This window comes from Nelumbo nucifera, chromosome 1, assembly GCF_055504915.1.
Source record: "Nelumbo nucifera cultivar China Antique chromosome 1, China Antique-T2T, whole genome shotgun sequence".
Classification (NCBI taxonomy): domain Eukaryota; kingdom Viridiplantae; phylum Streptophyta; class Magnoliopsida; order Proteales; family Nelumbonaceae; genus Nelumbo; species Nelumbo nucifera.
In genome coordinates, this window is record NC_142649.1 from 79,559,858 (window position 1) to 79,576,059 (window position 16,202).

General features: G+C 38.6%; 1 protein-coding gene across 6 annotated transcripts; it reads right to left on the reverse strand.

Moving 5' to 3' along the window:
- Nucleotides 1–318: 318 nt before the first annotated feature.
- On the reverse strand, nt 319–15,156 carry LOC104605629 (Pentatricopeptide repeat (PPR-like) superfamily protein). Of its 6 annotated transcripts, none has more exons than XM_088886785.1 (3): nt 13,219–15,156; nt 13,018–13,112; nt 319–907 (listed from the first exon to the last, which is right to left on the reverse strand). In XM_088886785.1, exons 1-3 carry the CDS (start codon nt 15,125–15,127, stop codon nt 779–781), a joined length of 2,133 nt encoding a protein of 710 aa, XP_088742911.1. In that variant the 5' UTR covers nt 15,128–15,156; the 3' UTR covers nt 319–778. The 6 variants fall into 6 exon arrangements, with proteins under 6 accessions (XP_088742911.1, XP_010268766.1, XP_010268768.1 ...); XM_088886787.1 differs by having other exon boundaries at nt 760–867; XM_088886788.1 differs by having other exon boundaries at nt 892–1,029.
- Between the last annotated feature and the right edge of the window lie 1,046 nt (nt 15,157–16,202).

Here is a 16,202-nt window from a genome sequence, read left to right on the forward strand (position 1 = left end):
CGAGACAAATTGTAGTTCCAAAGAGCCAGGCTCTTTTTCGAAGGCTGCGTTTAGAAGGAGAGCAAACATAAGAATGTAAGGTTCGGTTTGAAAGGAGTATAAATGCAAATATGTAAAACACAAAATCTTGCATTTTGTATTATTTTATATGTATTTGTACTGTATAAATTTGTATTTATACTCCTTTCAAATTGAGCCTAAGGCTGCATTTGGTTGCAACGCAAACCCAAATATGTATATGTAAATACAGTTTACATTTTAAACCGTTTTTGCATTCATCTTGTTTGATTGAAATGGGTGTAAAGTGTGGGTCCATCATTAAATACTCCAACTATCTTCTACTCTAATACCTTAACTTTGGTAAAAAAGTTAAACATAATTGTATCCAAAAAAATAGATACAGTAATGTTTTCTTTCTAGAGTACAAAAGTGTCAGAAAATACATGTTTGCTCTAATAATCATTACTTTTTTACAACATTAACATCCAGTTCATGTGAGAAAAAACTCAACTAATTTGTTTCTGAAAAATGTAGAGTACAATACTTTTTTTTTATGTTTGGCACTTCCTTCGATACAAATACAATTTACCTTGGCAGAAGATATAACCGCTGATGTCTTCTCTATGATTCCTTCAATAAGATAAAAACTGTTACTCACTATTTTGCCAATTTAACCGCTGATATTTTAAAATACTGATCGTTAGCCCATTGAATAGAACACTTGGATCATGGATGGTCTGTGACATATTCCATTCAATAAGATAAAGCTGGTAATCTACTAAAGTCTGTGACAAGTGTTATGGAGAGTCAGCTGGATCCACGCCGAACCATGTTCTTTTGCTATTTCTTTCAGCAACTTCAGTTTTGCTTCATCAGGAGGGGCACGAACAGACAACAATTCAATTAACTGGAAGAATATATTATGCTGCCCATTAGAAAAAAAGAAGGCAAAAATGTCCAGCAAAAACTTCCTATGGATATCAAGTAGGTTCACAAGATCCATAGCAGAAATCTTCTTAGAACCTATACCTAAGAAACCACAAGAAAAGGCAAAAAGGAATAAAACCATCATAAGCTAATTCACCCTAGCAATAATCTCGTCCCACTACCAAGTCAGTTTACTATGGAAACCAAGTTAAACTTCAAATGTGAATCCTAACACGTCTATACATGCATACACATTATGCTTAACATATCTAGAGTGTCTAAAGCACTTGTGAGTAGTGAGTTGTGCGGTATCATTTTATACTTGAAAAAAAAAAAAAAAAAAAAACATCTCTGTATAAGAGAAACAAATTGGGAATCCATTAATTTAGAATAAACCAGTTATTTAGAAAAAATTCATCGAATCTAGTTAAAGCCCAACTACTTACAGTTTCTGATTGTTAATAGACAAAAGTATGCATGTATGGTCAATTTTTCGATATAGAACAACTTATGGATTCTTTCTATGGTGGTTGAATGATGCCTAATATGGTGAGTCAGGATGACATGATGATACCAAGCAGCTGCCCAAGATAAGTATTCAAACAACCAAAAGAATGGTATTAACAGTGATACAAAGAAAATAGAATACAGAAACTCAGGTTCTAGGAAATTCTTTTTTTTTTCCTGTTTTAACTGGTCCATTGAACAGGGGGTTCCACCCCTCTTCTTCCTTCTACTTCTTCCTCAATGGCAGGGATTCAGTCAAAATGGTATCACAGTTTAGTCCTAGAACTGTTGAGATGGAGCATAGAATCTGTTCTTTCTAACCTAGTAGTGAGTAATAACTAAAAAGATCTATATGGGTTCTGAAGTTACACATTTTATGTGGTTGTGGTGAACAAGAAGGTTAACCATACTAGGTTGAATGGTTGAGTCTTGAATGATGGTGTCAAAATTCCAGTTATAATTAATAAAGTTATGCAAGTGTCTAAAAACTATCACAAGTTTTTTTTTTTTTTTTGATGAATTAAAAACTAGCACAAGTTTACAACAACAAAGCCTTATGCCAAGTATATGGAATTGACTATACATATACTTGTAATCTTCATTGCCTTATCCCAATTATGAAACAGTATTTCCTTTTAGGAACTTCTCAACGTAGATAGCAGCAGTTCAAATACTGCTACACACCTAGAGTTTCCTTCCAAATACTGCTCGTAATAGCAGAATCTCATTTCAAGGCCTCAACTCTACATGGACTTCAAGAGCAAAAGCCTCCCATACCTTCCAAATACTGCTACACACTTAAGAGTTTCCTTATCTTTTGCTTCTTGGAGTTCTCATAGTACCTCAGTCTGAACTCTTTTAAGTAATTGCTTCATCCTATCTTGGAGTTATAGTATAATTGAGTGGCTCACTCTACCCTATTTATGTTACAAGGGGCCATAACTGGGAAAAAAAGGTTTTTCCTTCAGTAGATCATCTCTTATAAAACATGGGAGATGGGACAAAGAATAGCTGTCCATAACTCTGGGTGATTTAAATTTATGTATTTTTATCTCTGAGTAGAGGGTGTTCATGGATACCCATTTACTGACTGCTTTTCATCTTTTAATCTACTGTCCTTTTGCTAACTATATTTAGGAGTAGTTTTCCTCTGTGTTTGGATGCAGCTGGACTCCTGTTAATCTGGAATGATTCTTTAATTCTCACACTTTCAGGTGCTCTAAAAGAAGATGAAGGATTATGGGAAGGTGCAGTAGAGCAGGAGCAGCAGTGTCTTGGACAATTTAGGAAGAAAGAAATCCAAGGATTTTTTATGACAAGGAAAGAAGCAAATAAACTCTAATCAAAGTGATAACTTTAAGGGTGGCATATTGGGTGAAAACATTAAAATTGTTTGCTGAGTTCAAGAAAGAAGATTTCTTCAGGTCATGGGGAACAATTGCTAACACTGCATCTAGAAAATCTATAACAAATGAGGTCTGGTCCTCTCCGGCTGCTGAATGGAAGAAATTAAATTTTGATGGTAGCTGTTTGGTAAATCCTGGCCCATCAGGTTTGGTGGGGTAATAAGGGAAGAGAATGGCAATATTTTAGCCAATGTTTTAAAATGCGGAGGCATGACGTGAGGTGTTGCAAGAGGCGTAAGCATTCCGAACAACCTCCTTAAGAGGAGGGGGGTTAGGAGGAGGATGAAGAGGAAGGGGGGATCTCACTTTTTCTTTATTTTTAATAAAAATCTTTTATATTAAGAAGAATAAAGATGCATAGCATTAGTTCAAAAGGGGGCTCTTATTGAAGTGGAGCAAGACCCCCCCAACTCAAAAAAAACAAATTGGGCTGCATCGAAAAGGGGGCAGGGGGCAAATCACTTTCTTTCCCCTTATCTTTTCTTCCCTTCCCTTTCCTTTTCTTTTCGTTCCTTTTCTTTTTTTTTCTTCTCTTTCTTTTTCCTTCCCTTCCCTTTCCTTTCCTTTCCTTTCCTTTCCTTTCCTTTTTTTCTTTTTTCTTTTTTTTCTGTCTTTTTATATCAGATGTGCATGCCTCTTGCACTTAAGGCGTATGCCTCAGAGGTGTCAGCGCCTCTAGCATATGCCTCAGGCTCGCCTGGAGGTGCCTCCGGGCATATGCCTCCCACGCCTTTTAAAACACTGATTTTAGCCATGTACTCAGGTCCTATTCAGCATGGTGATGTGATGAGATCAGAAAAGATGGCAGCAGTGTATGGTGTTGAAAAAGCTAAAGCAATGTGCATTAACAGGCTGATTATTGAAGGGGACTCAAAGATTGTTGTATACTGGTTGAAGAAGGGAGGAGTAATATGGAAGCCAAGGAATGAGCTTAGGCGCTTCAAGCAAATAGCTAACAGCATGGCTGATAGACTAGCTAAACAAGGAATTCAAAGACAATCTATGTTCTGGGCTGTTTTGCAATTAGTGGAATATTTCTTTCGGGCTTCTTTTTCTGCCCACAACTTCTTGTTGTATATGCTTTTTTAATCTAATGAATAAATTCTGTATTGCTGATCAAAAAAAAAAAAGGATACCCATTTACACACATACCTGACCCCACTTGCAGGGTCTTGTGGACATTGAATTCTGTAATTAGATTCTTTAGGTCTCAGAACTGTTAGAGTAATGTGCAAATCAATACTTGGTTTTTTCGTTTTTTTTTTAGAGCTATTCTTGGTTTCCAGGTATCCAACATATTACTATATGAATCTTGTGGGATCCATCGATCCATTAGGGCTGCAAGTCAGGCTGGGTTAGGTCGGGTTGAGGCCAACCCTAGCCCAACCCTAAGTTCCAAACCCCCAACCCTAACTCTAACCCAACCCTAACCATAAGCCTAACTAAATTCCTTGAACCCTAACCCAACCCAAAGTCAACTTCGGGTTAGGCCCAACCCAACCTTCTTCCCATCCCTTATAATCTCATAGAACTTCTTAATCTCAGATCTTAACTCAACTTTCACTATATATATTTAATCCTATGTTTTATTGGTATTTGTTTGTTGATGTTTTTATTGGTTCTTTAAGTACAAAATTCAGAAAAAAAAGTGTTTGAAATGACTATAGTTTATCATTTCATAGTTTATTATGAGTTATGACTTATAATAGATCTTTTATGGGCAGCAAGCTATGGGTGGCAAACAACAGAGAGAAGATCAAGAATAAAATATTCAGATTTCAGAAAACATAAAATATGTTATTAAGGTTTTAGTATTTTCAAAAGGTGCATGTCTGGGTTGAAGTGCAAGGCACACCAGGCATGTGCCTTTTGAAAATGTTGCACCTAAGACCTAGCGAGATGCATACCTTAAAATGTGCCTCGTCTGTGCGCCTAGGTGCACTTGAGGCACGCCTTTTAAATCACTGTGATGTACCAGAATTTTCAACTAATTTAAGCCATTAATGTGATGTACCAAATTAAATTAATTATTTTGGTTGTCTAAGTGATGCACTGGATTTTTCACATGGTAAACATGTGGAGACTCAGTAACTTGATGTATCTTATTAGTAAGTCCCCGTTGTATATTGCTTATACATCTTATTCTTCTTTTCTCTTTCAGCCCTATATGGGCATTCTTGTAATTGTACATATCTTTTAATATATAAGAGACTCTTTGCGGTGGGGGTCGATTATTCTTGACACCTCTAAGAGTATTCTTGTTCTTTTCTCTATTCAGCCAAGAGTGTTGACATGGTATCAGAGCAGGTTGCTCTCTGATCTATTTTCTCTCTCTCTTGAACTTCACTAGAAGCAGTAATCCTGTTGTATTAGGGCTGTTTTGGTCAACCCTTGTCTGTTTAGTCTTCTTTGCGCAACCAGCAGGAGAGATTTCATTAGGTCTTTCTTCGGAGACATTGGTTCGAGGCCAAAATTTTATATCTGGTGTCACCTAGACCTGATCTATTTTCCCTACAAACAGCATCTGATTTGGTGAAGTTTTCGAGGGAGTTCTGATCTTCTTGGGGCGGCAACACTGTACAGTTTCCTTTTTCGGACTACAACAGCTTTGGACTTCAGATCTGGTGTCACCTAGACCTGATCTATTCTACCTACAAACAGCACCTGATTTGGTGAAGTTTTCAAAGGAGTTCTGATCTTCTTCTTGGGGCAGCAACACTATACAGTTCCTTTTTTGGACTGCAACATCTTTGGACTGCAGGCCTTCTACGTCAGCCTGCGATTTGAGTTTTTCTCTCCAGATTGAAGGGTTCTCTCAAGCTCTTCTTAACCCTACACTCAGTTTCTACTTTGGAGATTTCTAAGGACTGTTTCGATTAACACAAGATACCTCATTGTTCTTGAAAAAGACGCCTGATGTGTTGGTAAATCACAGTTTTCTCTCAATTGGATGACTCGATTAACCTATAACCCTAGATCTGGTGTCGTCCTAGGGTTTTCTTGCTTCCCATTTGTTTGATTCAGACTTCAGATTCATATTTGAAAGGTTTTAGGTGGCGTTTGATTACACTTTTTAGAGGTCTGAATCTGAAAATGCTACTTTTCAGACCTCACCCCTTATTTGGTTGTACCTCTTAAACTGGGTCTGAAACTGGGCCGACTTTTAACGTGCTTAGACGCGTTTCAGAGCCGGCCCAATGTTCAAAATATCCTTATAATTTTTCATAAATGATCCGAGTTACCCCTGATAACCCCAAACCCAGAAAACGTAAACATTAGACCTCTCTCTCTCCCCCTATCTTCGCTGCGTGTGCCGTTCATGGCGATCTGTTCCATTGAAGTGGAAATGCTCCCAGCTCCCCTGGTTTGTACAGGTAGTGAGCAAGGAGGGACAAACCTCTGCCTTTAACTTGTTCAGTCTTCCCAAAGGAAAACTCTATAAGCTTCCCATATCTTTTTATAAGTTGTCATCAATGTTTTGGATCTGCTCACAGCTGGCTACTAGTCAATAGCATTGACATTGAACAACCTTACCTGTTCAATACCCTCACCAGAGTTCAGATCCGTCTTCCAGACCTGATAAACCCTAAAATCAGGAAACCGATCAACAAGGTCGATGACTGCTATTGTTGGGTACAGAAAGCAACTTTCTGCAAATTTCCTTGTTCTGATTCTGATAACGAAGACTTCGTAGTTGCCATGGCTGTGTCCGAGTCATTCAACCCTCGTATGGCCATAGCAAGGATTCCATAGATGCTCTTGTGAGGAATAAGAGTTTGGTTTCCACAGGACCTACAGACAAAGCGTGGGCATACATTGAAAATCCATATGAGACTTCATATGGAAAATTGTACGAAGGTATCTTATATTTCAATGACCAGTTTTACGCCCTCACCAACAATGGAGAACTTCTCCTCTATGACACAACGAAGGCAGTTAAGTTTGCATCCGAACCAGTTCAGAAACAAATCATCTATGATTATGATCTGTGTATGAAGTGGAATAGGTACTTCTTGGTTGAATCATTACGAGAGCTGTTAATGGTAAAACAATATCGACCTTATGACCCAGTTAGTATACTTTTCAAAACAAGAAAGTTTGAAGTGTACGGAATGGATTTTGGGAGTCGGAGGTGGGTGGAAGTAGAAGACCTCTGCAACCAAGTTTTGTTGAGAGGTGAGGATTACTGTTTGTCTCTGTGGCCGTCGGAATTGCCTTTTTGAAGTTGCAGAGGTAATTGCATCTACTTTGCTGATTCCCTGGTAACTGGCAGATCAAGAGAACACCGGGTAAAATGGAATCGTGAAATGGATATCTACAATATGACGAAAGGCATGTTAATTAGTAATTATTAATTTATTATTTTTTTATTTGTATTGTTTCAATATTATTTTGATGAGGTTGAAAATTACTTTTTATGAGATAGTGCAAATTGAATTCAACATTTCCAAATAGTATGTTTTAGGGGTAAAATAGTAAAATCAGTAAATTTCAGATGGTAAAAGGTTGATCCAACACAAACAAACTTATGGATTCAGATCCTCTGAAAAGTAGAAAAGCATCTATGCCTCTTTTCAGATTTCAGACACATTTAATATCTTTTTAACTTTTCAGATCTGAATTTTCAGATTTATCAAACGCCACCTTAGACTCGACATTCTTAAAACTTGCCTTTTTTGGACTGTCATCTTGAGTTCTTGATTGCTGAATTTGGTTTTCTATAATATCCTTGTGCCTGGACTGCTGTTTTCTTGCTGAAATGGCCTCTGATAGAGATGATATTATTCCTATAACACTGGAAGGATCAACCTATGGAATTAACACTGCTGCTGTAGCACATGGGAGTAAGAAATCTACTATTGATGGTTATTCTTTTGTTAAAGGTGATTCTCTGGCATCTATGGTTGAGGAAAACATTCGACAACTGGTAACATCTGCTCTTTCTTCTATTGGCTTACCTAGTGAGTTTTCCGGCTATTGTGCTTCTCCTTCTCATATTTGGAGCATTGACTCTAGAACTACCAACCACATGACAAGAGCCTACCCTAACCAACCAAGTAGCCTTACTAAAACCCATCACAAACATGTTGTTACTACCAATGGTGAAAAGTTAAACATCATTGGTAGTAGTGATCTATCTCTTAAGCTTTCACCTACTGCATCTTTCCCTCTTACCAAGACCCTTCCTGTTCCTAATCTCACTACAAATTTGATTTCTGTTGGCCAATTAGTTGATGAAGGTAACATTCTCATCTTTTCTCAAGATGAATGATTGATTCAGGACTGGAACACTGAGAAGGTGAAAGGGAAGGGGCGCAGGTTGGGTCGTCTGTTTCAAACAGCAGCATCATCAGTTTATTTCAATTCCTCCACTTCTAGATCCTTTCTGAGTCATAATGTTTGGGACTTATGGCATAAACTTTTGGATTATATACATGCTGAAACATTAAAATTTTTGTTTGATTCAGGACTTATTAAGAATATAGTTCCTTCCTTGCACACCTTTGATACATCTTGTGTTTCCTATTGCTTAAGTAAGAGTCGTACCTTACCATTTCCTCACATATCTGAACATGTTACCTCTCCCTTCGAGCTTATACAATAGTGATGTCTGGACTGCATCTGTCACTTCTCAACTTGGATACAAATATTTTTTGTCATTCATTGATGATTGTACCAGGTACACATGGATATAGTTTATTCGCCACAAATCTGAAGTATTTCCAACATTTAAGTTGTTTCATGCTATGGTATGGGTTCAATTTCAATCACAAGTGTGTATTCTCCATTCGGATTCAGGGGGAGAATACACTAACAGAGATTTTTTATCCTATTTGAAGAACCATGAAATACAAGTGCAATGAAGTTGTCCAGATACTCCTCAATAGAATGGTGTGGCCAAGCACATGAATGGACATATCCTTACTGTTGTGAGGACATTATTGTAGAAGTCCCATACTCCACCTTCTTTTTGGGTAGAGGCAGCCAGTACAGCTGTGTTTTTTATCAACTATATTCCTTCCTCTGTTCTTGGTAATGTCTCCCTTTTAGAAGTTGTTTAGTCGTTCTCCAGATTTATCTATGCTTCATGTTTTTGGATGTGAGTGCTTTGTTCATCTTCCCTCTCGTGAACATTCTAAATTGTCTACATAGCCTGTCATGTGTGCCCTTTGTGGGTTACAGTCCTGACTACAAAGGATTTCTTTGTTATGATCCCTCTATTTGTCACATTCGTATATCATGTAATGTTGTTTTCCTTTTTCCTTTTTTGCTGGAATTGGTAGACTGTCTGCACCATTTGTTTCTGTTTTGCCAAACTTTGATTCACAAGATGCTCCATCTCCTCTGCTGAGAAGGACCTTCCCGTCTTCTCTCGCAAGCGGTTACGTGCTCCAACCCCTGCGCCTGTGACTCTCCTTCCTCCCAATTCAGATCATCATCTTACCACTACTCTTGTAAGTGATACCTCTACTTCAAACACTCTTCACACTTTTGTTCCTCTTCGTCATTCTACTTGTATATCTAGACCTCTTGACCGCTATGGTTTTCCTTTAAACCATAGCTCTTTGTCTATTGTCCTATCCTCCATAGATGTTCCTCGCTCCTACCAAGAAGCTAATAGTAGCCCTCATTGGAAGGAAGCCATGGATGCAAAGATTCATGCTTTACATGAGAATGACACTTGGGACCTTGTGCCTGCTCTTCCAAATGCAACCATTGTTGGGAGTCGTTGGGTTTACAACGTCAAGTTGAAATCCGATGGATCTCTTGATCGATTCAAGGCACGTTTAGTTGCCTAGGGATATAGTTAGGAGTATGGTATTGACTATGAAGAAACCTTTTCTCCTGTTGCAAAGATCACCACAGTCCATGTTCTTTTAGTAGTGCCTGCCGCTCAATCTTGGACCATATGCCAACTTGATGTGAAGAATACCTTTCTTCATGGTCAGTTGAAGGAAACGGCCTACATGAAACCTCCTCCTAGATATTGTAGTGATTCTTCTTTAGTATGTCACCTCAAAAAATCTCTATATGGTCTAAAACAAGCTCCCCGGGCATGGTTTGAACGCCTTCGCGATGTTGTAGTTGTTGTTGGATATAGCCAAAGTTATTTTGATCACTCTCTCTTTGTTACGCGACGGTCTCAGGGTATTACCACTCTCCTACTATATGTTGATGACATGTTGTTGATTGGGAATGATGTTGAGGGCATTTGTGAATTGAAACTATTACTTCATAATTCCTTTCACAAGAAGGACTTGGGCCCTCTCACCTATTTCCTAGGACTGGAACTATATCGTAGTGATCAAGGGTATTTTGTTTGTCAGCAGAAGTATGCCTCTGACCTTGTTAAACATGTTGGTCTTAATGATGAAAAGCATGTTGATACACCTATGGAGCTAAATCTTAAGCTATCTAAATCTAAAGGTCCATTACTTCCCAATGCTGCCTTGTATGCCCAGCTTGTGAGGTCCCTCATTTATCTCACTATGACTCGGCCTGATATTTTTCATGCTGCTCAGGTTGTTAGTCAATTTGTTTCTGCTCCTCGTCAGCCTCATATGATTGTTGTTCATCCCACCATTCAATATGTTAGAAGCACAACTTCTCAGGGACTGTTCATCGGACCTAGACTCCTCTAGCGTCTCGTGCGACACTTGGGCAGCAGTTGTTGCTCCACAAGTAAGCCTTCCCTACTTAGAGCACTCTCCTGGCTCTTGAGACCAAGTAGCTCACCAACTCGTCCCTCACACTAAGGCACACACTTAGGCAACAAAGGCACAAAGCACACAAGGAAAGACTGATGGAGAACTCAAAGGAACTCTTTGTATTGCTCAAGAGAGGGATACAACACTTGATTGCTTCGTTGAATGCAAATGAGAGAGGGGGTCCCCTTTTATAGGCACTTCCACCTCCTTAAAGGATTTCTCTAGAACTATGCACACTTGGCATCATCTAGAAGCACCTCTAGAACATCCTACCTTCTATACTCTTCTAGGGGATGCCTTCTCCATAAGATACAAGAACACTCTAGAGGAAGTCTAGATTGCTCCCAACCCCTCTAGGTTGTTCCACACAAACCCGGATTGTTCCACAAGGTTCTAGAGAGTTCCACCAACATCTAGACCCTTCTAAACGCATGGAGAACACTCCAAAACACCCTAGAGCGCTCCAGAACACCCCAAAAACATGCAGAATTGGCTAGAAGCCTCAAGAAACATCTAGAAAACCTCTAGCCCAGCAACCCATTGTGTCATCCCGTGACAATATGCTGATGCATATTGGGCTGGTTGTCTAGACACTTGTAAGTCAACTTCTGGGTGGTGTGTTTTTATGGGTAAGAAACAACAGTCTCCAAGCCTTCCACTGAAGCAAAGTGTAGGGCCATATCTTCGATTTGTAGTGAGATTGTTTGGTTACGATCTCTCTTTATGGATTTTGGCATTCAGCTTCCTACTCCTAGTCCTCTCTATGTAGACGATACGAGTGTTATCAAGATTGCATCTAACCCTGTCTTCCATGAGAGGACCAAGCACATTGAGGTGGACTGCCACTTTATCCAAGATCTTTTCACTACTGGATCTATATCGCTTCCTCATGTAGCCTCGGATATGCAGATTACTGATATCTTCACCAAAGCTATGACTAGAGTTCGACACCTCTTTCTTATAGGCAAACTGATGCTTATGTCTAGGCATCAATTTGAGAGGGAGTATGGAGACTCTGTAACTTGATGTATCTTATTAGTATAGCTCCTGTTGTATATTACTTATACATCTTATTCTTCTCTTCTCTTTCAGCCCTATTTGGGCATTCTTGTAATTGTACATATTTTTTAATATATAAGAGACTCTTTGTGGTGGGGGTCGATTATTCTTGACACCTCTAAGATTATTCTTGTTCTTTTCTCTATTCAGCCAATAGTGTTGACAAAACATAGAAGTTCTGCCATTAAATGAAATCAAACATCACTACTACATCTGAATTCTCTCTAGACAACTACTTTCTCCACTAGTTTATTCATTATTCCATTGGTCCACTTATCTTCACCATTTCCTCCAATCTCAACCATTAGAATGACCTCCTAGGATTATTTTGTTAAACTTAACCACCCAAATGGCATACCAAGATATCAGCTACTACTACCATCCCAATGTTGCCTCCACCACTGCCCACGGACCCCCATCTCCACCATTCTCATCAACACCTTCTCCATCATTTCCATTCTCTTAACAATATTAATGTTAAATTGCTCCTACAGAGAAAGAGAATGACATTGTGGAGGTGAATAACAGAATATCAACCTAATAGGATAAATGTTACTGCTGCCCAGTTTGAGTTTGAGCCAATCAATAAAATAAGCTTAAAAACCCCATTTAATTGAGATGCAAAATTTGTCAGAACTTCTCATCCTTTGAATTAAACTAGATCTTAAAAAAGGGTTATAACTTTCAATAAGAATTGGTTTTCAAGAAAAGTGACCCAGTACAGAATACCCATGAGTATACTTTCTTTTACTATATATCAGTATTTCTTATATCGGACGGATTGTGCTTTTTTGACTACATATAAAGACTGAACTTAGGACAAGCTGTATATACAGAGGATTAAGACCCACACTTGGCTGAGACCTTTTTAGTAATACAATCATAATCATCATCAGTGCTGCATATATACCACACATTCAAGTATACAGGACTCACCATTCAAAGAGACTGACCATTCAATGAAAGACCAGTTTAATTTGATTATCATAAGCATCAAAATCTGGAATTTGAAAATTCTGGTACATCCTTGGATGAGCAAGATTAATCCACTACTCTAGAAGACTGATTTAATCGCCTAAGGCTTTAGCAAACTACTCAAGAAATTATCTGTTTTCAAGGGGCTTTAAAACAAGTCTCCCTTGACAAAACTAAATATAAACAAACAAATGCCAAAGTAGAAACTCATTCCTAATTAAGTTTATCTGAATTGCAGTAAATCATAGGAATCATAAGATTTATGAATCAAATTGCAGGATTCAAACAAGAAATATAAGATTTTTGCAAAAAAGGATTTTCAGACATAAGATTCAAATCGTATCATAAATCATAAGATTTTAACAACATTAATGGGAATACATAAGTTTATACCAAAGCTCTCAATTTAACTGATAAATAGCCAAATGGTGTACCTGAAGCAATTTAACAGGACAAGCTTTAATGGCCATGATTCCCCTCAGCATGCTAGTAATCCTCCATGTGTTTGACACCACCCTCAATTGCTCAACTGTCCAAGAGCATACGGAATTTCACTCGCCTTTTAATGCTACCCCATCTGTCATAACCTATACCAATCTTACTATGCATCAACTTCATGGCCAAGTTGGCATTACCTGCTTTTCTCAAGGCATTGATTAGAAGTGTACGAACTCTTCCTGGTATCTCTCTACCTCTATCAACAATTCCATCTGCCAACTTGCAGGCTTGCTCAACACGGCCTGCTTTACATAGCACATTGATCATATCCTCAAAAGCTGTTTCAGGAATAACTCCCATGGGTGCTAGCTCATCCAATATCTTACAAGTCCTGGCAACCTTGCCAGAAAGACAAAGCCCTGTTGAAAGAGCTCTGAAAGAAGCAGGGGTAGGTGTGATACCCTTATCTATCATCATCTCCCACAACTTCAGTGCCTCCTCATTTCTATGTTCTCTGAACAAACCACTGATGAGGATTGTGTATGTATATACTGTCTGATCACAACCTTCATCCTCCATTTTCCTAAAAAGAGCCAATGCTTCATCAATCTTTCCAGATTTGGTGTAGGCATCAATAAGTGCATTATAGCAGTATGAATCCTGTGTGCATCCTTTCTCAACCATCTCTTCAAAAAGCTTCTCTGCTTCATCCACTCTCCCAGCTTTTCCAAGGCCATCAAGAAGACTAGAATAAAGTACAGCATTAACCACCATCCCTTTCTCTCTATAAAAGTTGAAATACTCCATTGCCTTCTCCAACTCCCCGGCCTTGCATAATCCATTAACAATGACTCCATATGTGACCTCATCTGGTTCAAACCCCTCATCCTTCATTCTATCAAAGAGCCTCATCGCCTCGTCCCTGTTCCCACTCTTTGCAAAGGAATCAATTAAAGCAGTATAAATTGCCACATTTGCTTTACAACCCTTCCTAGCCATATTTCCAAAAACAGTATATCCTTCAGCAGGTCTACCATCCTTGCAGAGCCCTCCAATCACTAAACTATAAGCATGAGGAGGGATTTCCAACCCCTTCTCTTCCATTTCATGATATAGACCCAGACATGAATCAAAGTCCCCCTCTGAATAGCACGACTGGATCAAAGTTAGATAAGTAATCTTATCAGGGTCAATATTTTTCACCTCCATCTCTCTGAATTTTTCCATTGCTTTACGAGTTTTCCCTGTCCTATAATACCCTTTAATCATTGTATTATAGGTCACTACATCAGGCCGAATTTTTCCAGCTTCCATAGACTCGAAAACCCTCTCTGCAGATTCAACAAACATCGAATTCACCAATCCATCCATCAAAAAGTTATATGTAAACAAGGTCGGCTCAATTCCATTCTCTTTCATTCGACGCCAAGCCCACAATAGTTCCTCAACCATTCCCAAAACTCCGAAGCTTTTGATAAGAGAATGCGATGCGGACGCGCTCATTACGAATTCCCTGTCCCTCATTTCGGCGAATAAATACCGAATCTTCTCGGAATCGCCCAATGAAGATAAAGCATCAATCAGCGAAACGAACGATTCGAGTTTATGCGAGTAATTCTTCTGCTTACCAGCCCAATGAAAGAATCGAAAAGCAAGGTCAGGCTTTTCCCTAAGCTCAGTATACCTTAAGACATAAGCTACAAAGTTGGGCGATAACTTGATTAAAAACTTCCGGCAATAATCATCCAAATTGGACTCCATGCTCGAAGAACCGTCGAGTAAAGAAACAATACGATTGATCCAAGGCGAAGGTTCCATATTCTTAATGTTTACGACGAGATCAGAAACATCAATCAAGGGTTCTATCCATTCACGAGGCGGAAGGGAGGTAGAAACGCACCTCGAATTATGGAAGTAACACGAAATTGAACCGCGCTGCGACGATTCTGGTAGTACGAGCAGAAGCCTATGAGATCTGCCATTGTTGTGAAGAGTGGTAGGCCGAGTGTTGTTAAGCAAGACGGAGAGCTCATGGAGGCCTAGCTTCTCTGCAAAATGAGAGTTCGGAGGAGAAAGAGAGACAAATCTGACGAGGGTTTTTCTCATCAGTCCACCGCATGTTTCTTCTCTCGCAATGTTTTAGACTTATAGTGCACAAACGATATAAAGTTTCGGTTTGGGGTGATCATTGTACGGTCCAGACCGTCAACCGAATCGGACCAAACCGATCAGAAAATATCTTATAACATAACATATAATAAAATAAAGGGAAAATTGCATTAGTACCATCTACTTTGGCTCTAGTATGATTTTGGTTCCCAACTTTAAAACATGCCAATTTAATATCTAAACTTTCAAAATATGTCAATTTAAATCTATCATTAACTAGCCATTAAGTGACTCAATGACAGCTGAACGTCTTGTGCTAGTGGCTCAATGACAATGGGCTGTGATTTAAGGACCCACTTGGGAGGGTTTCTACGTTGATTGAGCTGCTTGTGTTAAATAAGAAAATGAAATAGGAATAGAAGAAGTAGGGTTTCAAGAGAAATGGAATGGGATGAGAAGGTTTGGGTCTATTACAGATATTTTAAAAAAAAAAATAAACAAATTTTTGTTTTTAATTTTGGGAGTTGGAGTAACATTAGAGAGTGATCCTTAAAATTTCAGATCAAGTTTTGAAGGGGTCAAGGATCCACCATTTTACTACATTTTTAAACCCGCCTCAACTTACTAGTTATATAATTAAATGATGATTTTAACAAAAAGTTTGAGAGGGCCAAGGACCCCCACCGATATACTTGGCTCCGCCCCTTCTTCACGTGTTTCAGTTTCTCAGAAGCTGCTGCATAAAAGTCGCTCTCAAATGGACACTAAATAAATGGTGCCTCAAACCAGGAAAAAATTTTCATCGGAGGGTTGATGCCAGAGGGAATTATTTTGAAAAATATTATGTTTTGTAGTAATTATTTTCAACATGTTAATTTTATTTGAATATAGACTGTGTAATAGAGCAGCCCATCTTATTGCTTAGAAAGTTAAAAGGTTTATTTGCTAATTAGGAGGTTATGTGGTTTAGTGAACCTCCTTTTGTTTGAAGGTTCTTAATTATCAGTGAGTATAATTCTGTTTTCTTTTCGTTGTAAGAGGTTTGTTTAACCATAAAAAAAAAAATAAAAAA